At 43.3% G+C, this 25,944-nt stretch overlaps 1 protein-coding gene across 2 annotated transcripts in view; it reads right to left on the reverse strand.

Annotated features, from left to right (window-relative positions):
* Positions 1-1,887: 1,887 nt before the first annotated feature.
* The window catches only part of CFAP36 (cilia and flagella associated protein 36), a 62,296-nt gene continuing 38,239 nt past the window's right edge, over positions 1,888-25,944 (reverse strand). For both annotated transcript variants that reach the window (XM_069768923.1, XM_069768922.1), the window contains exons 3-10: positions 25,056-25,157; positions 16,232-16,346; positions 15,724-15,811; positions 14,192-14,234; positions 14,034-14,109; positions 13,527-13,687; positions 4,577-4,726; positions 1,888-4,428 (exon numbers count right to left, since the gene is read on the reverse strand). In XM_069768923.1, coding sequence (XP_069625024.1) covers positions 4,336-4,428; positions 4,577-4,726; positions 13,527-13,687; positions 14,034-14,109; positions 14,192-14,234; positions 15,724-15,811; positions 16,232-16,346; positions 25,056-25,157 — 828 coding nt within the window. In that variant the 3' untranslated portion in view covers positions 1,888-4,335. The remainder of the gene's footprint in view (positions 4,429-4,576; positions 4,727-13,526; positions 13,688-14,033; positions 14,110-14,191; positions 14,235-15,723; positions 15,812-16,231; positions 16,347-25,055; positions 25,158-25,944) is intronic.

Consider the following 25,944-nt stretch of genomic DNA (forward strand, 5'->3'; position numbering starts at 1 on the left):
TCAGTGAACAGCACTGAGGCCCACTGGTCCTTCGTCAAGCATAGATGCAAAACAATGATGCCTCGGCCTGGTGGTGTGGTCAGGTACCCTTGCAGGCTATCTAGCATGACCACGCTGATGTAAACGGGTTTGAATGATCTGATGTGACACTTCGGTGCCTCTCACCTTTAAACGTGCCTGGAGTTGTGTGGCATTCAACATTCGGTTCAACAGGCATTGTTCACAATGAAGTAGTCATCAGTGGGGGGGGAGGGATGTGGCCTTTTTGTCACTTGTATCTCTATTGAACCCATTGGTGACACTAAGCTTAGTGGCCACTTCCATCTGAGAACATCCTGCTTGATGCCTCACAATGGCGAGGTACTGTTGATCAATTGTTTGTAAGGCTACTTTCACACTTCCATCGGTACAGGGCCATCGCAAACCGTCGGCCCGATGGACGTTGTGCTAAAGCACAACGTGGGCAGTGGATGCAGTTTTACAACGCAACCGCTGCCCATTGTGATGAGCGGGGAGGAGGGGGCAGCGTTTCGGCCGCACATGCGCGGTCGAAAATGGCGGACACGTCGCACAAAAAAACGTTACATTGAACGTTTTTTGTGCCGACGGTCCGCCAAAACATGACGCATCCGTCGCACGATGGATGCGACGTGTGGCCATACGTCGCTAATGCAAGTCTAAGGTGAAAAAACGTATCCTGCAAGCAACTTTGCAGGATGCATTTTTTCTCCAAAACGACGGAAGTGTGAAAGTAGCCTTAGATGTCGTCTTGGTCTCATAATGTCAAAGTGTGAAATCATGAGGAGGAGGAAAATTTCTAATTGAAGCCCTACATTTATTGGTCAATTCAAAGATCAAAAACCTTTGGGGGATTTTCCCATCAATCCCCTTATGGCAAGTTATACAAAAAGTACTGAAACCGTTGGACAAGTTTAGAGAAGGTCACATTAAGTTCACATGAAAAGGTTAGAGTACATTTTAGGTTCATCTTGAAATTTCTTCACAGTGCCAAATATCCCTAACTTTTTTTGAGTAATGTATTTTAAGCAATGTAAAAAAAAATCATAAAAAATACCCTTTAGAAGATTGGTATGGCTTTAATCATACAGATGTGAAGAATAATTTTTGTCTACACAATGAACAATGTGAAAGGGAACCTGTCACCACCCCCAGGCGTTTTTAACTAAAAGAGCCACCTTGTGCAGCACTAATGCTGCATTCTGTCAAGGTGGCTCTTTTAGTTGTGGTCCCTGCAAACGCTGAAATAAATCGCTTTTATACTGTGCCCATCATACCTGAATTTGTCAGGGTGGCATGTTTTTTTTTCCCCCCTGACATACGCCTCCCGGCTGTCACTCAGGGCCTCCATGCGCCTCCTCCATTTCCTTCCTGAACGTCCCCGGCGCCTGCGCTGTAAGTTCGAAGGACAGCGCAAACTGCGCATGCCTGAAAAAGAAAAAAAAAAAAAAACTTACAGCGCCGGGAACGTTCAGGAAGGAAATGGAGGAGGCGCATGGAGGCCCTGAGTGACGGCTGAGAGAAGTTTGTGTCAGGGGGGAAAAGACATGCCCCCCTGACACATTATAAAAGCGAATATTTCAGCGTTTGCAGGGACCAGAACTAAAAGAGCCACCTTGACAGAATGCAGCATTAGTGCTGCACAAGGTGGCTCTTTTAGTTAAAACCGCCTGGGGGAGGTGACACGTTCCCTTTAAAACCCAGTTGTTCTTTTCTCCACCACACCCTTGCAATGTATTTTCTGTTTTTTCAGTATATTGTACACCAGTCTTCTCAGGTCATACCCATTTATAAACGGTTATAGTTTTAAATTGTGGAATCTGCTTTAAAGTACAAGAAAATCTAGGTGAACATAAAAAAGCCACTCCATTACAGTTTGCTGTAGATTTATTGCTTTTGTGCATATACAATCTATGTCATCAAAAGTAGAAAAAAAAATACATATCTACTAAATAAAAAAATGCAAGGGGTCATGTTTTTTCTACATTTTTCCCTGTGTTTTTGATTGGGGTTAGGTCAATGGGGAAAAACGCACAGAGAACTGACATGCAGCAGATTATTTGCTGCACCAAATCTTGAAGTCAAAAATACTCAATGTGTCCATGACACTTCAGGTTTCTCATTCACTTTGCTGGCATCAGGTTTTGCTTCTTGTTTTGTCACAAATCCGCACAAACAAACGCATCAAACACTAAAACTGCAATGTGTGCACACAGCCTTAGCTCAAATTTACCGAATGACAACATTTATCAAAATATTACTGTATATGACTTTCCCTCTAATCAATGCGTACTTGTTCCCACTCAGAGGAGCAATGTTGGACCTTCAGTGATAGAATATGTTATAAAAGGAACTTTGACTAGATTATATTGCTCATAATGGAGATTTGCCATCAATCACTCTGGGAAAGGAGCTTTACAGAGTATGAGATTTCTGTATTGATTGAAATAGTCTCCCATCCAGTCTACATTTTTTTTTTTTTTTCACTATATTATGTGACTGACTACCATTGGGTTGGGAGGGTCTAACTGCTGGGAACCCCACTGATCTCTAAACTGGACAAACTGAAGATAGCAATCTGCCGAACCAACGTTCATTCAACAGCTATCGCTCCCAACTAGTCTCAGCCATGCATTTTTTAAGGAGAGAAAGCTGTTCCCAGACACTCTTGAAAACAAAAAAATATAACTGCCCCATCTTTCTCTCCTTTGACATCATCTGTTGGGAAGAGTCAGGAGGTCCCCATGCCCATCAGATAACTGGCCGGTACCACAGACTCATGGAATGTGTATGGGAACCTTTAGGAGCATTCAGTGATTTTTCCGCTGCACTGCACTACTCCTAACCTCCCGCTGTGCAAGGAATTATAACCTCATCTACTTGAATGAAGCAGGGTTGTTCCCAGCACAGAGAGTTTATAGGACGGTGGTCGAACAGCCAGGGAAACCTCATTTTACTCACTGGTCATAGGTTGAATCCAAACCAATTAAAATGTTATTGAGTGTTCTACCAATATGTCAGACAACGTAATCTGGAATTATCCCTCTTATAGCTAAGGGTATGTGCACACGTTGCGGATTCTCTGCGGATCCGCAGCGTTTTTTGAGGTGCAGAAATGCTGCAGATCCGCAATTGATTTACAGTAGAATGTAAATCAATGAGAAAAAAAAAATGCTGTGCACACTTTGCGGAAAATCCGCTGCGGAAACGCTGCGGTTTAAAAGAAGTAGCATGTCACTTCTTTTTTGTGAATCTGCAGCATTTTTGTACCCATTCCATAGAAAACCGCAGGGGTAAAAAAACGCAGCAAATCCGCAAGAAAACCGCAGCAAAAGCGCACAAAAAACGCGACAAATCCGCAGGGGTGTTTTCTGCCAGAAGAGGCAGAATCCGCACCAGAAATTCATAAGCCTAATCCGCAACGTGTGCACATAGCCAAAGACTATCCAAGTATCAACATTGATTTAATGCATGCCTGATATGGGGCACACCATTTTCCCCTGGATTGCTTTTTGAGCCATATGCTAAACCCTAGCTGATATGTCTGATACTCTATGTTGAGTAAGACGTCCATGTTCCATTCATTACAATGTAACAGCTGGTGACTAGTAAGTTCCATGGCACGACCTTAGTGTGTAAGACAAACTGGGATCCACCCAATGCACAGCTGGCAATGCTGAACTGATGGGCACACAGGTACATGTGTAGTCATAGGGGAGAGTGGCTCAGGTAAACTGCAGCCAAATTCCACCTTTCATTTGCAATTCCAAAGAATTGGAGTCAAGTAATAAAAAAATCAAAAAAGTTAGCATGCAGCTCATCCTAATGGGGCTTTAACAAGTACGAGTTCTCTTTCTGTAAACAGACACATGCATATTTTGGCAGCCTTTAACAAGTAAAATGGCTCACTTGCCTTATATATTTATGGAACATCTAAGCTTTGCCATGGCTTTGATAGGAGGTGGTCTGAATTACCTCTCGCCCCCATAACCTCTCTTCAGCAACCTGGGACATCTACATTCGGCTCATATAGGAGACCACAATGGAGATGGGCTGCATATACCCTTGCAAATATTGAATTGGGACACAGTTCTCCCGACAAGAGGTGTTCCTAGCTATCGAGCATGAATAGCATATTGGGAGAATATCGTGCAAGGATCTAAGCCTTTGTAAATATTGGGGGTGGTTGCTCCATTTATTACATAATCCATGTATTTAGGGCTTATGACTACGTTTTTTAATTAAGGCTTTCAGAATGTGTATATGAATCACTTTGGCAAGTAGATAAATGGAAGAATGTACAAAGCAGTAGCGACTTCACTTGTTAATCACTTCCTCTTTAAGCTTTTCGGCAAGTTGCTTCCTTTTCTGCAAGTTCTTCAATTCCTCTTCAGTCATCTCCTTTTGTAGCTACAAAATATAAAAAACAGTTATAAAAATTCCAGAGGCAGCTGACTGTGCTGGATACTCTGGCCCGGTCTCCATTTTTGTGTTGTATTCAGGAACATTTGGGAGTGGACAGATTTTCTTTTGATAACTACCACTAAAATCATGTTACCTGTCTTGAGCAGGACGCCTTTTCCATCTGATCTTCAGTGCTTTGGGTTCCCTTCCTAGAATCAGCTTTCCGTGCTATAAGTTCCGCCCTTTTTTGTTTGAGATACTCGGCACGTTCCCGGAGTTGTTCCTTCTCTGTTTGATTCAAGTCCTGCAGAGAAATTGTGGTATGCTTTATATTTATTTTGAGCAGTCAGAATCTTATAGACTTAAAGAGGGTCTATAATCTCCTGGGAAACTTCATAAAGGTTAACCCCTTCCCGACCTGTGACAGCGTATGCGTCATGAAAGTCGGTGCCAATCCGACCTGTGACGCATATGCTGTGTCACAGAAAGATCGCGTCCCTGCAGATCGGGTGAAAGGGTTAACTCCCATTTCACCCGATCTGCAGGGACAGGGGGAGTGGTAGTTTAGCCCAGGGGAGGTGGCTTCACCCCCTCGTGGCTACGATCGCTCTGATTGGCTGTTGAAAGTGAAACTGCCAATCAGAGCGATTTGTAATATTTCACCCATTATAACGGGTGAAATATTACAATCCAGCCATGGCCGATGCTGCAATATCATCGGCCAAGGCTGGAAATACTAGTGTGCCCCCACCCCACCGATCGCCCCCCCAGCCCCCCGATCTGGCCAGTACACTGCTCCGGCTCCCCTCCATCCAGTGCTCCGCTCCCCCACGTGCTCTTGTCCGCTCCCCCCGTGCTCCAATCACCCCCCCGTGCTCCAATCACCCCCCCCTGCATTCAGATCCACCCCCCCGTGCTCCGTTCCACTCCCCCATGCTCCGTTCTAGCCCCCCCGTGCTCCGTTCCACGCCCCCCGTGCTCCGTTCCACGCCTGCCGCGCTCTGATTCTCCCCCCCCGTGCTCCGATCCCCCCCCCCCCCCCGTGCTCCGATCCCTCCCCCCCCCCGTGGTCCCCCCCCACCTCATCATACTTACCGATCCAGCCGGGGTCCCGTCCGTCTTCTCCCTGGGCGCCGCCATCTTCCAAAATGGCGGGCGCATGCGCAGTGCGCCCGCCGAATCTGCCGGCCGGCAGATTCGTTCCAAAGTGCATTTTGATCACTGAGATATAATCTATCTCAGTGATCAAAATAAAAAAAATAATAAATGACCCCCCCCCTTTGTCACCCCCATAGGTAGGGACAATAAAAAAAATAAAGAAAAATTTTTTTTTCCGCTAATGTTAGAATAGGGTTAGGGTTAGGGGTAGGGTTAGGGTTAGGGCTAGGGTTAGGGTTAGGGTTAGGGCTAGGGTTAGGGTTTCGGTATGTGCACACGTATTCTGGTCCTCTGCGGATTTTTCCGCTGCGGATTTGATAAATCCGCAGTGCTAAACCGCTGCGGATTTATGGTGGATTTACCGCGTTTTTTTCTGCGCATTTCACTGCGGTTTTACAATTGCGATTTTCTATTTGAGCAGTTGTAAAACCGCTGCGGAATCCGCACAAAGAAGTGACATGCTGCGGAATGTAAACCGCTGCGTTTCCGTGCAGTTTTTCCGCAGCATGTGTACAGCGATTTTTGTTTCCCGTAGGTTTACATTGAACTGTAAACTCATGGGAAACTGCTGCGGATCTGCAGCGTTTTCTGCAGCGTGTGCACATACCTTTAGAATTAGGCTATGTTCACACGGTGCGGATTTGGCTGCGGATTGGCCGCTGCGGATTCGCAGCAGTATTCCATCAGGTTTACAGTACCATGTAAACATATGAAAAACCAAATCCGCTGTGCCCATGGTGCAGAAAATACCGCGCGGAAACGCTGCGTTGTATTTTCCGCAGCATGTCAATTCTTTGTGCGGATTCCGCGGCTTTTTACACCTGTTCCTCAATAGGAATCCGCAGGTGAAATCCGCACAAAAAACACTGGAAATCCTGAAGTGTGCCCAAACAGTGGTTTACCCCCACATATGGGGTATCAGTGTACTCAGGATAAACTGCGCAACAATTACTGGGGTCCAATTTCTCCTGTTACCCTTGTAAATCTAAAAAAATGCTTGCTAAAACATCATTTTTGAGGAAAGAAAAATGATTTTTTATTTTCACGGCTCTGCGTTGTAAACGTCTGTGAAGAACTTGGGGGTTCAAAGTGCTCACCACATATCTAGATAAGTTCCTTGGGGGGTCTAGTTTCTAAAATGGGGTCACTTGTGGGGGGTTTCTACTGTTTAGGCACACCAGGGGCTCTGCAAACGCAATGTGACGCCCGCAGACCATTCCATCAAAGTCTGCATTTCAAAAGTCACTACTTCCCTTCTGAGCCCCGACGTGTGCCCAAACAGTGGTTTACCCCCACACATGGGGTATCAGCGTACTCAGGAGAAACTGGACAACAGCTATTGGGGTCCAATTTCTCCTGTTACCCTTGGGAAAATAAAAAATTCTGGGCTAAATAATTATTTTTGAGGAAAGAAAACGTATTTATTATTTTCACGGCTCTGCATTATAAACTTCTATGAAGCACTTGGGGGTTCAAAGTGCTCACCACACATCTAGATAAGTTCCTTTGGGGGTCTAGTTTCCAAAATGGGGTCACTTGTGGGGGGTTTCTACTGTTAAGCCACATCAGGGGCTCTGCAAACGCAACGTGACGCCCACAGAGCATTCCATCAAAGTCTGCATTTCAAAACGTCACTACTTCACTTCCGAGCCCCGGCATGTGCCCAAACAGTGATTTACCCCCACATATGGGGTATCAGCGTACTCAGGAGAAACTGGACAACAACTTTTGGGGTCAAATTTCTCCTGTTACCCTTGGGAAAATAAAAAATTGCAGGCTAAAAGATCATTTTTGAGAAAATAATTTTTTTTTTTTTTATGGCTCTGCGTTATAAACTTCTGTGAAGCACTTGGGGGTTCAAAGTCCTCACCACACATCTAGATTAGTTCCTTTGGGGGTCTAGTTTCCAAAATTGGGTCATTTCTGGGGGATCTCCAATGTTTAGGCACACAGGGGCTCTCCAAACGTGACATGGTGTCCGCTAATGATTGGAGCTAATTTTCCATTTAAAAAGCCAAATGGCATGCCATCCCTTCCGAGCCCTGCCGTGCGCCCAAACAGTGGTTTACCCCCACATATGGGGTATCAGCGTACTCAGGACAAACTGGACAACAATATTTGGGGTCCAATTTCTCCTATTATCCTTGGCAAAATAGGAAATTCCAGGCTAAAAACTCATTTTTGAGGAAAGAAAAATTATTTTTTATTTTCATGGCTCTGCGTTATAAACTTCTGTGAAGCACCTGGGGGTTTAAAGTGCTCAATGTGCATCTAGATAAGTTCCTTGGGGGGTCTAGTTTCCAAAATGGGGTCACTTGTGGGGGAGCTCCAATGTTTAGGCACACAGGGGCTCTCCAAACGCGACATGGTGTCCGCTAACAATTGGAGCTAATTTTCCATTCAAAAAGTCAAATGGCGCGCCTTCCCTTCCGAGCCCTGCCGAGTGCCCAAACAGTGGTTTACCCCCACATATGAGGTATCGGCGTACTCGGGAGAAATTGCCCAACAAATTTTATGATCCATTTTATCCTACTGCCCATGTGAAAATGAAAAAATTGAGGCGAAAAGAATTTTTTTTTGAAAAAAAAGTATTTTCATTTTTACAGATCAATTTGTGAAGCATCTGAGGGTTTAAAGTGCTCACTAGGCATCTAAATAAGTTCCTTGGGGGGTCTAGTTTCCAAAATGGGGTCACTTGTGGGGGAGCTCCAATTTTTAGGCACACGGGGGCTCTCCAAACGTGACATGGTGTCCGCTAAAGAGTGCAGCCAATTTTTGATTCAAAAAGTCAAATGGCGCTCCTTCCCTTCCAAGCCCTGCCGTGCGCCCAAACAGTGGTTTACCCCCACATATGAGGTATCAGCGTACTCAGGACAAATTGGACAACAACTTTCGTGGTTCAGTTTCTCCTTTTACCATTGGGAAAATAAAAAAATTGTTGCTAAAAGATAATTTTTGTGACTAAAAAGTTAAATGTTCATTTTTTCCTTCCATGTTGCTTCTGCTGCTGTGAAGCACCTGAAGGGTTAATAAACTTCTTGAATGTGGTTTTGAGTACCTTGAGGGGTGCAGTTTTTAGAATGGTGTCACTTTTGGGTATTTTCAGCCATATAGACCCCTCAAACTGACTTCAAATGTGAGGTGGTCCCTAAAAAAAATGGTTTTGTAAATTTCGTTGTAAAAATGACAAATCGCTGGTCAAATTTTAACCCTTATAACTTCCTAACAAAAAAAAATTTTGTTTCCAAAATTGTGCTGATGTAAAGTAAACATGTGGGAAATGTTATTTATTAACTATTTTGTGTCACATATCTCTCTGGTTTAACAGAATAAAAATTCAAAATGTGAAAATTGCGAAATTTTCAAAATTTTCGCCAAATTTCCGTTTTTATCACAAATAAACGCAGAATTTATTGACCTAAATTTACCACTAACATGAAGCCCAATATGTCACGAAAAAACAATCTCAGAACCGCTAGGATCCGTTGAAGCGTTCCTGAGTTATTACCTCATAAAGGGACACTGGTCAGAATTGTACAAAACGGCAAGGTCTTTAAGGTCAAAATAGGCTGGGTCATGAAGGGGTTAAAGACCAAAATATAAATATATTTATAAAAGTTTACAGATTCCCTCCATAATTTAGTAATAAAAGCTATGGCACTTTGAGAAATATGGAACAGAGGCTAAAGTTGGGCTCCAGGGTCTAAACTTCTTGAAAGATTTCTGAGACTTCCTGCCTCAATGACTGGAAATAGCACTGTGCAGGGAGAGACTGGAAGTGTGCAGCATGTATACACCCAGGAGATCTGTTCTGCCGTCCTCATGCTGGGAGAGACTGGAAGTGTGCAGCATGTATACACCCAGGAGATCTGTTCTGCCGTCCTCATGCTGGATCGAGCAATAGAAGTTGGATTCTTGTGTATTATGGAGCTGCAGGAGGTTAGAAGAAAAAGCTATGGTGCCAAATACTGTTCTAGCTCCTCAATCTATCTGCGGTGGTCATTGAGTGATACACTCATGAACCATTCAGAAGCAGCCATGTCCCTTTGTAGATTAACCCTTTACAAGTATCTACACTGTGTGCAGAATTATTAGGCAAGTTGTATTTTGATCACATGATACTTTTTATATATGTTGTCCTACTTCAAGCTGTGTCAGGCTTGAGAGCCAACTACCAGTTAAGTAAATCAGGTGATGTGCATCTCTGTAATGGGGAGGGGTGTTGTCTAATGACATCAAAACCCTATATAAGGTGTGCATAATTATTAGGCAACTTCCTTTCCTTTGTCAAAATGGGTCAGAAGAGAGATTTGACGGGCACTGAAAAGTCAAAAATTGTGAGATATCTTGCAGAGGGATGCAGCAGTCTTGAAATTGCCAAACTTTTGAAGCGTGATCACCGAACAATCAAGCGTTTCATGGCAAATAGCCAACAGGGTCGCAAGAAGCATGTTGGGCAAAAAAGGCGCAAAATAACTGTCCATGAATTGAGGAAAATCAAGCGTGAAGCTGCCAAGATGCCATTTGCCACCAGTTTTGCCATAATTTAGAGCTGCAATATTACTGGAGTAACAAAAAGCACAAGGTGGGCGATACTCAGGGACATGGCCAAGGTAAGGAAGGCAGAAAAACGACCGGGCCAAAAAATATCTTAATTCTGATTTTTCAAAGGTTTTATGGACTGATGAAATGAGAGTGACTCTTGATGGGCCAGATGAATGGGCCAGAGGCTGGATCAGTAAAGGGCAGAGAGCTCCACTCCGACTCAAATGCCAGCAAGGTGGAGGTGGGGTACTGGTATGGGCTGGTATCATCAAAGATGAACATGTGGGACCTTTTCGGGTTGAGGATGGAGTGAAGCTCAACTCCCAGACCTACTGCCAGTGTCTGGAAGACAACTTCAAGCAGTGGTACAGGAAGAAGTCAGTATAGTTCAAGAAAAACATGATTTTCAAGCAGGACAATGCTCCATCACATGCCTCCAACTACTCCACAGCGTGGCTGGCCACTAGAGGTCTCAAAGAAGAAAAAATAATGACATGGCCCCATTGTTCACCTGATCTGAACCCCATAGAGAACCTGTGGTCCCTCATAAAATGTGAGATCTACAGGGAGGGAAAACAGTACACCTCTCAGAACAGTGTCTGGAGGCTGTGGTGGCTGCTGCACGCAATGTTGGTCGTAATCAGATCAAGCAACTGACAGAATCTATGGATGGAGGCTGCTGAGTGTCATCATAAAGAAAGGTGGCTATATTGGTCACTAATTTTTGGGGTGGTTGTTTTTGCATTTCAGAAATCTTTATTTTCACCAGGTAAACCAATATAACTGCACAAAATTTAGAAGTAAACAAGTGAGATGGGAATATATTTGGTTTTGATTAAATTGCATAATAATTCTGCTAAGTAATAGTTACCTGCACAAACAGATATCCTCCTAAGATAGCCAAATCTAAAAAAAAAACACTCCAACTTCCAAAAATATTAAGCTTTGATATTTATGAGTTTTTTGGGTTGATTGAGAACATAGTTGTTGATCAATAATAAAAATAATCCTCTAAAATACAACTTGCCTAATAATTCTGCACACAGTGTATAGTCTCCTCTAGAACAGATTCAGCAAAATGTGTCCCTCACGCAACATACGGCCCTTTGGCTACTCGTGGACACAGTGGCGTACTGCAAAACACTACCAACCTGGCATCTCAATGTCTCCTGTATCTGCACTGTCAGGGTACAAATTCCATTGAATATAAAGGTGGAACAGGAAGCAGTTGGTTCCCTGTGCCACCATGCAAACTGTGCCAGACCCTCAGTGCCGTAGGTACTACGTGGGGGGAAGAAGGATCAGTGCACCAGTGATTGGCGGCAGTATGTCAGGTGACCTGTGCAGCGTACAGTTAGATATTTTATAATGACGTAGTACTCAGTCACCTGACCGCTGCAGTCAACAACAGTGCGCAGTGTTCCAGCAGCTAGTGGAACGGTGACATCAGCACTTCCTGTCTCAGCGCATATGATGGGGCGGCCTATGCTTTATCCGGGTAGGTGGCAGTAGATGATTATGACCAAGGTTGTTTTTTTTTCCTCATATCCGGTCACCTTGGCAAAGTTTTATTTTGCCAGGATAACTCCTGTAATTTGTAAGACAAATAGGTGAATAGATTCTCTTATTCTTTTCTATGGATCACAAAATAGGCAAATTGATTTAGGGTACTAAAGGGAAATCATCTGATTTACTAATGACATATATTTGAAAAACATCTTATTTTATTCTCTCTCACTTTCTCCCAGAAGCGGTAGGTCTGTTGTTCATTTACCATGAAAATTAGAGATCAAACACATTGAGCTGCTTATAAATTTCTGTTTTTTTTTTTCCATCTATCTCCTCGGTGCATCAAATGAGAGGTCCTATTGTTAACAGCTAAAACTAAATTTCCCAGCAGCACTTGCTTCACCTCGGTGCTGCAGACCCCTCCTCCCTGTCCTGTGCGCTCCTGACAAGCCCCACCTTTCTGTGTTATCAGCAAGATAATCTAAGTGTGTCATTTACCTTCTCTGCTTCTTTACAGAGCCCTGCCTGGCTGATCTGATTGTCAGCGATCTATATATGTACAGCCGCCTGTGTGGTTTTACATACAGTGGCTTGCGAATGTATTCACCCCTTGGCCTTTTACCCATTTTGCTACATTACAACCGGTGTTTAACTATTTTTGTGTGTGATGCATCAGCACTAAATAACCTACGGTAAGTTGGTGAAGTGTAGTAAGAAAAATATAGGCATAAATTAGATTTATGGGATAAAATAATTAGAAATTGGCATGTGCTTCTGTATTCACTCTTTGTTATGAAGCCCCTAAACATTTCTGGTGCAAGAAATTATCTTTATAACTCACGTGCTTAGTTAGTGAATGGAAGTCCCCGTAAGTGCAATCTAAGTATTACATGGTCTGTCAGTATATACACACACCTTTTCTGAAAGGCCACAGAGACTGCAACTACATTAAGCAAGAGGCACAAACCTGCCAAGAGAGGGCCGCTCATCAAAACGGGCAGCCTGGCAAAGAGGGCATTCATCATAGAGGAAGCACAAAGACCAAAGGTAACCCTGAAGGAGCTGCAGAGTTCCCAAGAAGAGAATGGAGTATCTGTCTATACGACCACAGTAAGCCGTACACTCCATAGAGGTGGTCTTTATAGAAGAATGAGCAGAAAAAAAAGTATTTACTTACACACAAAATTTATAAGGCTTGTTTTGAGTTTGCTAAAACAGGGGTCCCCAACTCCAGTCCTCAAGGCCCACCAACAGGTCATGTTTTCAGGATTTCCTTTGCATTGCACAGGTGATGCAATTATTACCTGGGCAAGACTAAGGAGATCCTGAAAACATGACATGTTGGTGGGCCTTGAGGACTGGAGTTGGGGACCCCTGTGCTAAAAGACTTGGGAGACTCACCAAATGTATGGAGTGTGCTGTGGTGAGACAAGACCAAAATTGAACTTTTTGGCCACCAAGGTAAACACTATGTCCGATTCCAAACCAACACACTCATCACCCAAAAAACACCATCCCTACAGTGAAACATGGTGGTGGCAGCATCGTGCTGTGGGAATGTTTTTTGACAGCAAGGACAGGGAAAATAGAGTTTCGGAGCGTTTGCCGGTAACAGAAGCAACCAGAACCAGCTCCTGACAGCGGAATTTAGATGACCCATCTGTCTTTACAGCGGTCCCCATTATATGGTAAAATAAATAGTGTCACTCAAAATTACAAATCGTCCTGCAAAAAGCAAACCCTCATAAGACTGTTGAAAATAAACAATTATGGCTTTTGAAATAAGAGTAGAAAAAAAGAGTCACCAGGTCTTGAAAGCATTAATATTCTCCACAGTTATCATCCTTAGGACGTGTGATTAAAAACATAACTAAAGAAACTTAAGTTCTTACAGTTAAGGTGCCCTGTATACCAGCTTCTTTCCTGGCTTGCTCCATCCAGGCTTCAGCGGCTTCTGTGCTACTGAGCTCCTTAAATCGTACAGACGGTGGTTTGTATGGACGTTCTTCCTCCGATAAGGACCGCTCGATGGTCTGAAGAGGTTTGACTTGTTCTGCAAATAAGGAACACAGTGAAAGTAAAAAAGTGACAATGGAAACTTGAAAAATGGGAAACCTAAAAAAATGTATTTACAACTATATTTGTGCCAATAACTTTTCATACAAAAGTAATCAAGCTTTTACAATATGCTGTGCAGTTGCTAATAATTTGCTGCAATCGTGTCTGTACATTTTTGCACAGCTCCACATAGAAATCGAGCTTGAAAAGAAATATAGCTAGTAAACAGCCGACATCTAATGCATCACTTTCCCTTACAAATTTACTTAGTGAATCCAGGGCAAATTTTAACCCCCGTGCGCACTAAAGTTAGTAAAGTTGGCTGAAAATCCTGCTATTACCTGACTCTGGACTTGTCATTTTGTTATGTGTAGACATTTTAGGGAGATTTTTATTGACATCTGATCCATTTTTGTCCTGTGAAAATAAAAAAGGACATAAGTCAGATATAGTTCATTGTGAAACAGCAATTTATTTATTATTCAATTAATTTTCCAACCTTTCTGCGCAATTGTTCCTGTTCGTATTCCTCTCTTGATATCCTAGAAAAAGCAGGTTTGCCTTGTATAAATTAAAGAAACATGGAGAACACCCAATACTCTAAAGATCAATATAGTATATCGCTTCTTTATACCACAATACAGAGCAAATATTGCCTCACATGTACAAATACACAGCTGGGTTAAACTTTGCGCAAAAGAAACCCGCGCAAACACAGGATGAACATACAAACTTCTTGCAGATGATGTCTTTGGTGGGATTTAAACCCAGGATGCCAGCGCTGAAAAGCAACTGTGCTAACCACTGAGCCACCGTGCTGCTCTGTTCTATTTAGAAGCTACTTCTTACCCTCTACCTAAACTAATCTCCCACTCTGAAAAACTGGCTCACATGGACAGGACTGATTACTAGCAGGTTTAACCTTCTATTTTACTCTATGGAGAGGAGAGCAGAGTGAGAAAACAGGCAAAGGAAGACGAGTCTTTTACTTCAACCTAAAGCTGGATTCACATCTACACCGTTCAGTATTGCAGTATAATATTCTCCATGCTTATCTCTGTGTGTTGGCTAAGGAATGACTATCAGAAATCCCTCTCTGTGCTCTTTTGTGTATTTAAGAGATCACAGCAGCTAGTCTCTTCTTTTCAAGCGGAGTCATTTGCAAATTAACAGACAGCGGGGAAACTAGCGAAATGCACAATATAAATCTTTTTATGGCCAAAAATGGTATTAGTCCTCAGGTGCATAGAGGACAGTTGAAAAGTTACTTGAAAGTGCAGTTATCCTCCTAGGACCACCATGTTTGAACGTTATAGGCCCTGTCTCATCCTTACACTCCCTTTCCATATGCCACAGCTAGGACATATGGAACCTTGATAGAGAGGAGTGCTGCTCTTACGCCAACCACATGACTGGCCACTTTGTAGTACAGCTGCTAGTGTAGAGTGTGGCTGCATGTAATGTTCCCCAGCCATATGAGCTGACTGCTGAGGTATCTGATGCTCATGTGTTGGAGGATACAAAAACGCTACATCACCTCAATGTGAAAGAAAAGGCTGCCACATGACCAACGCCCATTGTAGCCAATCAGCCTATCATAAGAAGAAAACGACAGAAGCGCCAGATCATTCTTATAGCATCCATGATGCCCAATGGGGGCCGCAATACTATAATGGGGACTGTTGGGTTTCCACCGCAGTGTTCATTGCTTCTCCAATGTAAAGCAATATGCTGTGCATTTTTGTTCAGTATTGATGTCCAAATTTGTGATGGACGCGCCAACACAGAGGTGAACAGGGCTTATGCTGCCCCCAGAACACAAGTTATAAGTGAATGAAACTGTGCAATATGCACACGGTATACTTAATGTAACTTGTATAAAGATACGCAATGACCATCACTACAACAAATAATATATTATGGCCCATGCTCCTTATCTGCAAATATACAATGTGACTATCTTTTTCGGTGTTAAATGTCTAATTTATGCAAATACAGACTTGCAGAATACCCAAAAAGGTCTTTACTCACCTTAAAGCTTCAGAGATCATTTTTATCTCCTCTTGTTCAAGGTCTGAAATAAAATCTGTCCCATTTTTCAGGCATTCTGGAAGATCACCTATTTCCAAAAAATATGAAAACGGTTATGCTTGTATATTGTAAAGAATAAACACAGGTAGTTCTTAGAGACATGTTAAACGCGCATCCATCACCTCTTTCTCAATGCAAACTTAATACAGTATTAAATAGACTTCTTTGCCTGGTGAGGCTGGTGTACTTTGTGTGAAAATCCATGTCAGAAAGGATGTTTTTTTTCCTTCCGGATACCAAGATAAGTCAATTTTAATAATCATGTGGGAAAACTTTCAGAAAGGATTATACAGTCATTCTCTCTTGGATTTTCACAGTAATTACACCAGCCTCCTCAGGTCTAGCATATCTATGTAATAACATACGCAGCTTGTATCGCAAAAGTGTCAGAGTTGCATTTTGAAAAAGGTGAAGCCCAAAATGAAGAGCAGAAATCTCCATGTATTACCATTCTGTTGCTGGATTATCTGAATGGCTTGTAGCTGAAGCTCAAGGTTCTTCTGCAGCATCATTTCTTTAAAGACGAGAAAATCTTCTACGGCGACCACAGACTGCAACATGTTCTAGAAAATAAGGACAAGACAATTTAGGTCCATCTATGATGTATCACAACACAGCCTGAAGGTTACGACTATTCTGATAATTCCCAGTCACATCAATTAAAGCTTAGTTTACGGCAGTTCAGAAAGTAACAGCACACGGTGATTTCCATATAGATTAACGTACCTCAGGTCAATAGGAGGATTACAATTGTATTATCTCTTAATCTGCGTTATCCTTCACAGACTATCTGGAATGATTTATAGCAGGAGAAAACACAGCATGTGTGTCCCGTCAGGACAGGAGACAATACATATTTATTGCAGAATACAATACTGATCTGACAGCGCTGCTGGTTTTAGTAAATATGGTGGATATAAATATATAAAATCAGAGAATTCGTTATAAATAGGCAACACGTGAAAACCATCTAATACACCCGACATGGGCACAAGTATGGGGAGTGACGTCCTAAAGTCAATGTGACAGCTGATACATGGGGCAGCAAATATCAGTCACTGGCTGTATGACCTCAGCCGGCTCAGAGAGAAACATACTGTAATATTCCTCTGCGACAGAGCCGCGCTGTTGACAGGCTTCTCTGGAGTTAGAAGTCTTTCCATATAAGCGTACCAAGCAGATACCTGTCAATCTTGGCCAGCGGACAGGTAGAAGCTGCCGGGGAAACGCCTGTTTGACTAGTCTATAGCCATCAGGTTCGCTTTAACCCCTTAAGCCCCAAGGGTGGTTTGCACGTTAATGACTGGGCCAATTTTTACAATTCTGACCACTGTCCCTTTATGAGGTTATAACTCTGGAACGCTTCAACGGATCCTGATGATTCTGACATGGTTTTCTCGTGACATATTGTACTTCATGACAGTGGTAAAATGTCTTTGATATTACTTGCGTTTATATATGAAAAAAATGGAAATTTGGCGAAAATTTTGACAATTTTGCAATTTTCCAACTTTGAATTTTTATGCCCTTAAATCACAGAGATGTGTCACACAAAATACTTAATAAGTAACATTTCCCACATGTCTACTTTACATCAGCACAATTTTGGAAAAAAAAAAAATTTGTCACGGAGTTATAAGGGTTAAAAGTTGACCAGCAATTTCTCATTTTTGCAACACCATTTTTTTTTAGGGACCACATCTCATTTGAAGTCATTTTGAGGGGTCTATATGATAGAAAATACCCAAGTGTGACACCATTCTAAAAACTGCACCCCTCAAGGTGCTCAAAACCACATTCAAGAAGTTTATTAACCCTTCAGGTGTTTCACAGGAATTTTTTGAATGTTTAAAAGAAAAACAACATTTAACTTTTTTTTCACTAAAAATTTAATTCAGCTCCAATTTGTTTTATTTTACCAAGGGTAACAGGAGAAAATGGACCCCAAAAGTTGTTGTAAAATTTGGTCTGAGTACGCCGATACCCCATATGTGGGTTAAACCACTGTTTGGGCGCATGGCAGAGCTCGGAAAGGAAGGAGCGCCATTTGACTTTTCAATGCAAAATTGACTGGAATTGAGATGGGACACCATGTTGCGTTTGGAGAGCCACTAATGTGCCTAAACATTGAACCCCCCCACAAGTGACACCATTTTGGAAAGAAACTAGACCCACTAAGGAACTTATCTAGAGGTGTGGTGAGCACTTTGACCCACCAAGTGTTTCACTACAGTTTATAATGCAGAGCCGTGAAAATATTCTTTTTTTTTTTTTCCTAAAAAAAATCTTTTTTAGCCTCCAGTTTTGTATTTTCCCAAGGGTAACAGGAGAAATTGGACTGCAAAAGTTGTTGTCCAATTTGTCCTGAGTACGCTGATACCCCATATGTGGGGGGGAACCACCGTTTGGGCGCATGGGAGGGCTCGGAAGGGAAGGAGCGCCGTTTGGACTTCAGACTTAGAAGGAATGGTCTGCAGGTGTCACATTGCGTTTGCAGAGCCCCTAATGTACCTAAACAGTAGAAACCCCCCACAAGTGACCCCATATTGGAAGCTACACTCCTCAAGGAACTTATGTAGATGTGTTCTGAGAACTTTGAACCCCCAAGTGTTTCACTACAGTTTATAACGCAGAGCCGTGAAAATAAAAAATAATTTTTTTCCCCACAAAAATGTTTTTTTTAGCCCCCCAAATTTTTATTTTCCCAAGGATAATAAGAGAAATTGGACACCAAATGCTGTTGTCCAATTTGTTCTGAGTACGCCGATACACCATATATTGGGGTAAACCCCTGTTTGGGCGCACAGGAGAGCTCGGAAGGGAAGGAGCACAGTTTTACTTTTTCAACGCAGAATTGGCTGGAATTGAGATCGGACCCCATGTCGCGTTTGGAGAGCCCCTGATGTGCCTAAACAGTGAAAACCCCCAATTCTAACTGAAACCCTAACCCAAACACACCCCTAACCCTAATCCCAACTCTAGCCATAACCCTAACCACACCCCTAACCCGAACATGCCCTTAACCCTAATCCCAACCACACCCCTAACCCCAACACACCCCTAACCCTAATCCCAATCCTAACCACACCCCTAACTCCAACACACCCCTAACCCTAATCCCAACTGTAACCCTAACCACACCCCTAACCCTGACACACCCCTAACCCTAATCCCAACCATAAATGTAATCCAAACCCTAATCCTAACTTTAGCCCCAACCCTAACTGTAGCCCCAACCCTAATCCTAGCCCCAACCTTTTGCGTTTCCACATTTTGAGAGCTATAATTTTTCCATATTTTGGTCCAGAGTCATGTGAGGTCTTGTTTGTTGCAGGACGAGTTGACATTTTTATTGGTACCATTTTCGGGCACGTGACATGTTTTGATCACTTTTTATTCTGATTTTTGCTAGGCAGAATGACCAAAAACCAGCTATTCATGAATTTCTTCTGGGGGGGGGGGGGGAGGGGGCATTTATACCGTTCCACGTTTGGTAAAATTGATAAAGCAGTTTTTTTCTTCGGGTCAGAACGATTACAGCGATACCTCATTTATATTTTTTGTTATGTTTTGGCGCTTTTATACGATATAAAACTATTTTATAGAAAAAAAATAATTATTTTTGCATCGTTTTATTCGGAGGACTATAACTTTTTATTTTTTCGCTGATGATGCTGTATGGCAGCTCTTTTTTTGCAGGACAAGATAACATTTTCAGCGGTACCATGGTTATTTATATTTGTCTTTTTGATCGCGTGTTATTTCACTTTTTGTTCGGCGATATGATAAAGCGTTGTTTTTTGAATTTTTTTAACAATGTTCACTGAAGGGGTTAACTAGTGGGACAGTTTTATAGGTCGGGCTGTTACGGACGCGGCGATACTACGTATGTGTACTTTTATGGTTTTTTGTTTTTTTAGATAAAGAAATTTATAAGAACAATATATATATTTTTTCTTCTTTATTTAGGAATTTTTATTTTTTTTTTACTTTACAACATTGCCCCAGGAAGGGGCATCGCTGATCTGACACTTTGCAGTGCACTGTGTCAGATCAGCGATCTGACATGCACTGCTGGAGGCTTACAGGCGCCTGCTCTGAGCAGGGAGGAGGAGGTAGGAGACCCTCAGAGTAACGTGATCTCATCGCGTTGCTCCGAGGGTCTCAGGGAAGCACGCAGGGAGCCCCCTCCCTGCACGATGCTTCCCTGTACCGCCGGAACACTGCGATCATCTTTGATCGCAATATGCCATGGGTTATTGTGCCGGGAGCGGTCCGTGACTGCTCCTGGCATATAGTGCCGGATGTCAGCTGCGATAGTCAGCTGACACCCGGCCGCGCTCCCCCCACGAGCGCGGACGAGCCACTATGATTTACTATCCCGTCACTGGGAATTAAGTCCCAGGTCACCTCGACGGAATAGTACGTCATATGGGATTAGGGGGTTAATCATTGGATTCACGTTTTCCATTCAAAGCAATTGCCACAAATGTATAACAGCCCATACCGCACAGTCTGCCTCTACTAACATCTGTCACAGGATGGCTCACTCATATTAACATGGTAATGTATTAGGATGCCAAAAGTCAATTTGTGAGATTTCTTCACCACTAAATATCCCACCATCAGCTGTGAGAGCTACTATGGAGAAGTGGAAAAGTTTAAGAACCGCAGCAACTCAACCATGAAGTGAAGTTACAGAACGAGGCCACAGAGTGCATAAAAGTTACTAAAGCTCTGCTGACTCCATAACTGCAGAGCTCCAAACCTCCTCTGCTATTAACAGCAGCACAAATGCTATACACTGGGAGCTTCATGACATGGTGGCCATGTGCGAGCTGCTGCATGCCAACCTTACATGTGCCCTTGCACTAAATTTACAGTAGGAAAAAACTCAGGTTTTGCTGCAGAAAAAAGCGCAGCAAAAACGCTAAGTGTGAACTTAGCTTTACTGTGGATATAAAAAAAAAAAAATCTACAAACCCAGGTTAAAATAACAGGTCTTTAAAAAAGAAAAAGAAAAAAATCATACCAAGATGATCCATTTCTGAACTTTTTAGGTCACCCATAATCTGTACAACTCTATTGAGAAAAACAATTTTGAGGGGGAAAATAAAAATAACAAAAATGAAACCATGTGGCTGAATAAGCGTGAAAACACTTATGAATGCAAATATGTTCAAAATTAACACATTTAAACTTATGTTATATAGTAGTCAGTACACAGATGTCATCATTTACAGCGATTCTTATTAAAGGGAACCTGTCACCCCGTTTTTTCAGATTGAGATCAAAATACTGTTAAATAGGGCCTGCGCTGTGCGTTAAAAATGGCCGCCGCGATCTCCATCTGCGCACGCGCGGCATCCCGCGGCCATTTTCCTGAAGCCCCGTGCAGCAGAGCACTCCATCTGCGCACGCGAAGCCTCAGGAAGATGGCCGCCCCCACCGATGACAAGGGTAATAGCGCAGATCGCGCGCTTTTTCTTCACCTGCGCGCAGTGGATTCGGCACTTGGATATGCGCACACCACTACGCCACCAACGGAAAGCTGGGGAAGAAACAGCGATGTCACCACGCCCACCCGACCTGACCAGCCTGATTGACAGGCGAAAACGGCGACTTTGGTAATGTATTTCGCAGCATAGTTGGGGAATCAGGGTACACTACATACACTATTGTAACGCACAGCGCAGGCCCTATTTAACAGTATTTTTATCTGAATCTGAAAAAACGGGGTGACAGGTTCCCTTTAATCCCATATAAAGTCTGACTGTTCTCACCTCACTGTTGAAAGATATCAGTTATGCTAAGGCTGAAAAAATTTTTTCCAAGGCATTAGATATACCAGGGGCGTTCATTTAAGATTTCCCCTGACCCAATTCCTGTGGACTGAGAGCAATGAAACTTGGCACAGTTATTATTCCTTCTCTACATAGGTGCCACCTAGGGACACACACTTCTCCCATCTCTTTAAGCAACTGTAAACACCTTGCCTGTAGAAGTCGACAGGTTGCTCCAAAAGCCAAGTTGTGACTTCAGAAATCAGTCTCATCATCTGGAAAATGCTTGCCCTTCAAAAATAACTTCATTTTTGGAAAGAGGTAGAAGTCAGATGGTGCGAGGTCGGGTGAATAATGGGAGTGTGGTAGAATTTCAAAGTCACAGGAGCATGCTTCCATTTGGGCAACATGTGAGTTGTGAACTGGTGCATTGTCTTGCAGAAGGCGGACACCTTTGGTGAGCATGCCACGTCTCGGTTTTGATGGCCTCCTGCAATTTCTGCAGCAGTGAAGCATAGTGTGCCCCAGTGATCATGGTACCCTTTGCTAGGAAATCCATCAATACTAGTCTGTGCTGGTCCCAAAATACTGTGAGCATGACCTTGCCTGCTGAGGGTTGGGCACATGCCTTATTTGGAGGCGGTGAGTCATGATGACTCCAATGCATCGACTTAACTTTAGTCTCAGGATCATAGTGATGGACCCAGCTTTCATCCAGTGTGATCAGTCTTTTTACAAAGTTCTCCTGGTTTCCATGGCACATCAATAGAGCCTGAGAGCATTCGACTTGTTCCTGTTTGTGGAAAAGTGTGAGCAGCCGAGGAACCCAGCGAGAAGATACCTTGTGCATGTAAAGATGGTCTTGGATGATTTTTTTCCATGGACCCCACACTAATCTTAATATTTTGGGCTAGGTGGCGAATGGTTAAGAGGCAATTTTGCAAAATGGCGCCCTCCACTTGCTGTTTGGTATCTTCATCAATAGCAGAGTAAGGTCGCCCTGGAGTTGGAGCTGTTTGCACCAAAGTCCAACAACATTTGAATTGACGATGCCAGTTCTTGACTACATCATATGATGGGAAATCACCATAAACCTTTTTCATCTCATCGAACGTCTCCTTTGGTGTGTGTCCTTTCAAGTAAAGGAACTTGACGACTGCTCTGTATTCCACTGGGTCCATTATCAAACCTCACACCACTTCAGCACCAATAAAATCAAGAACGTTATCAGTTCTGAGTTGGAAATTGGCAAGTAACCTACACAGACTTATTACACATGCACAGTTTCAGCATCCTGTGATAAATACAAGTGGGTCAGGGAAATCTTTAAAGAATGTCCTCTGTACCATAGAACACGTTGAAGACGGTCATCAAGAAGTGACTAAAATTTAATACAAAAGTGGTCTAACCTAGAATGGATCTTCCTCAAAAATTGGTGAAAACACAAGAATAACAATTGGTCAGGAAGGCTGCAATGAGGTCTACAGCAACATTAAAGGAGTTGCATGAATTTCTGGCAAGTTTTGCTCGAGTACTGCATGTGACAACAATTTCCTGTATTCTTCACATTTATGGCCTCTAGTGTAAGGTTGGCAAGATGGAAGCCTTTTCTTGCAAAGAAGAATATCCAAGCCGGTCTACGATTTGCCAAAATCTACATCAAGTCTGCCAAAGTCATGTATGTTTGGCACAAAGCCAACACTGCACATCCCCAAAAGAACACCATACCCACAAATGAAGCAGGGTGGAGGTAGCTTTATGCTTTGGGACTGTTTTCTGGTAGCTGGAGCTTCAGTCAAGGTGGAGGGAATTATAAACAGTTCCAAATAAGTCAATTTTGCTACAAAACTTTCAGGCCTCTGCTTAAAAAGCTGAAGATGAAGAGGAATTTTACCTTTCATCGTGACAATGACCGTAAGCTTTCCTTCAAATCAACAAAACAATGGCCTCACCAGTAGAAAATCAAAGCCCCAGCCAGAGCCCAGAATCTAACACAAATCTGTGGGTTTGCCTAAACAGTAGATGCTCTCACAATCTGACAGATTTGCAGAACTACTGGAAAGAAGAGTGAGCAAAGATTGCCAATTCTAGATGTGTCATACTGATAGACGCCTACCCAAAAGACCGAATGTTGTCATAAATTCAAAGGGTACTTCAACAAAGTATTAGTTTAGGGGCGTGGTTCTTTATTTTTCCTTTTCTACCCAAAAAGATTTGAGTAAAGGCCCCGTCACACATAGCGACGCTGCAGCGATACCGACAACGATCCGGATCGCTGCAGCGTCGCTGTTTGGTCGCTGGAGAGCTGTCACACAGACAGCTCTCCAGCGACCAACGATCCCGAGGTCCCCGGTAACCAGGGTAAACATCGGGTAACTAAGCGCAGGGCCGCGCTTAGTAACCCGATGTTTACCCTGGTTACCATCGTTAAAGTAAAAAAAAAAAAAACGCTACATACTTACCTATCGCTGTCTGTCCTCGGTGCTCTGCTTCTCTGGTCTGGCTGTGAGCACAGCGGCCGGAAAGCAGAGCGGTGACGTCACCGCTCTGCTTTCCGGCTGCTCGGCGCTCACAGCCAGACCAGAGAAGCTGAGCGCCGAGGACAGACAGCGATAGGTAAGTATGTAGCGTTTGTTTTTTTACTTTTAGGATGGTAACCAGGGTAAACATCGGGTTACTAAGCGCGGCCCTGCGCTTAGTTACCCGATGTTTACCCTGGTTACCAGCGAAGACATCGCTGAATCGGCGTCACACACGCCGATTCAGCGATGTCAGCGGGACCTCAACGATCAAAAAATGGCCCAGGCCATTCCGACACGACCAGCGATCTCACAGCAGGGGCCTGATCGCTGGTACGTGTCACACATAGCGAAATCGCTACTGAGATCGCTGTTGCGTCACAAAACTTGTGACTCAGCAGCGATCTCGCTAGCGATCTCGCTATGTGTGACGGGGCCTTTAGTTTCTTAATTGATTTGTACAGATTATGGGTGACAGTGGCTAAAGCTCTGAAAGGATTCTTTTGCCTAACAAAACTTGGCATTTTAACAGGGGTGGGGGCCAGGGAAACTTTTTATATCCACTATATGACATCAGATCAAAGTTGAATGTGCCGGAAAAAAAGCCTGTAAAAGCCAAATGATGAAAACATTTTTAACCCCTTCACGACATGCGCCTTACATGTACTGCGCATGTCGTGTCTCTCCCTTTTATGTGCACACCGGCGACCACATCTTTCCTTGCACATGTCAGCTGTTTTGACGTCACCCTTTGATCGCAAAATCTGCATGTTTAAAAAAATAAATCAGATTTTGCGCTTTGATATAAGCTGTGGTGTGTACATATCCTGGGCATAAAACAGAGAACTACTCAGCTGTTTACAATGTTCTACATGTAAATCTGCAGACTACAGTTACAAGATTTTTCTTTAATGATTTATTTAAGCAAACATACACGATTTATAACAGGCTGGTGATAATTCTAAGTCACCTTAATGTCCGGAGTCTGAGTGAGAGGAGATATGCACGCTTGCTGAAACTGCTCCTCACTAATCCCCATTTCAGTCAGATGTTCCTGTATGAGCTTCTCCACCTGCAAGATTAGAAGAAATGACAAAAAATGGTAACTACTGCAATCTAACCAACAGCTACTACATCAGGCAAAATAAAAGACTGAAAGTTATTGTGAATTAGTTACAAGAATTCAAAGGCAAAGTGCACAGAAATAAATAATTAAAGGGAACCTGTCACCCTGAAAATCGCGGGTGAGGTAAGCCCACCGGCATCAGGGGCTTATCTACAGCATACTGTAATGCTGTAGATAAGCCCCCGATCTTACCTGAAAGAGGAGAAAAAGACGTTAGATTATACTCACCCAGGGGCGGTCCCGCTGCTGGTCCGGTCGGATGGGTGTCTCTGGTCCGCTGCGGCGCCTCCCATCTTCTTTCCAAGACGTCCTATTCTGAACTTAAGCCACGGCTCTGGCGCAGGCGTACTTTGCCATGTTGAGGGCAGAGCAAAGTACTGCAGTGCGCAGGCGCCGGGCATCTCTGACCTTTCCGGCGCCTGCGAACTGCAGTACTTTGTTCTGCCCTCAACAGGGCAGACAAAGTGCGCCGGAGCCGTGCTGAAGATCAGAAGAGGACGTCTTGGAATGAAGATGGGAGGAGCCGCAGCGGACCAGAGACACCCATCCGACCGGACCAGCAGCGGGACCGCCCCTGGGTGAGTATAATCTAACGTCTTTTTCTCCTCTTTCAGGTAACATCGGGGGCTTATCTACAGCATTACAGAATGCTGTAGATAAGCCTCTCATGCCGGTGGGCTTACCTCACCCGCGATTTTCGGGGTGACAGGTTCCCTTTAAATGTTAAATCCAA

The sequence above is a fragment of the Ranitomeya imitator genome, chromosome 5, assembly GCF_032444005.1.
Source record: "Ranitomeya imitator isolate aRanImi1 chromosome 5, aRanImi1.pri, whole genome shotgun sequence".
NCBI lineage: Eukaryota > Metazoa > Chordata > Amphibia > Anura > Dendrobatidae > Ranitomeya > Ranitomeya imitator.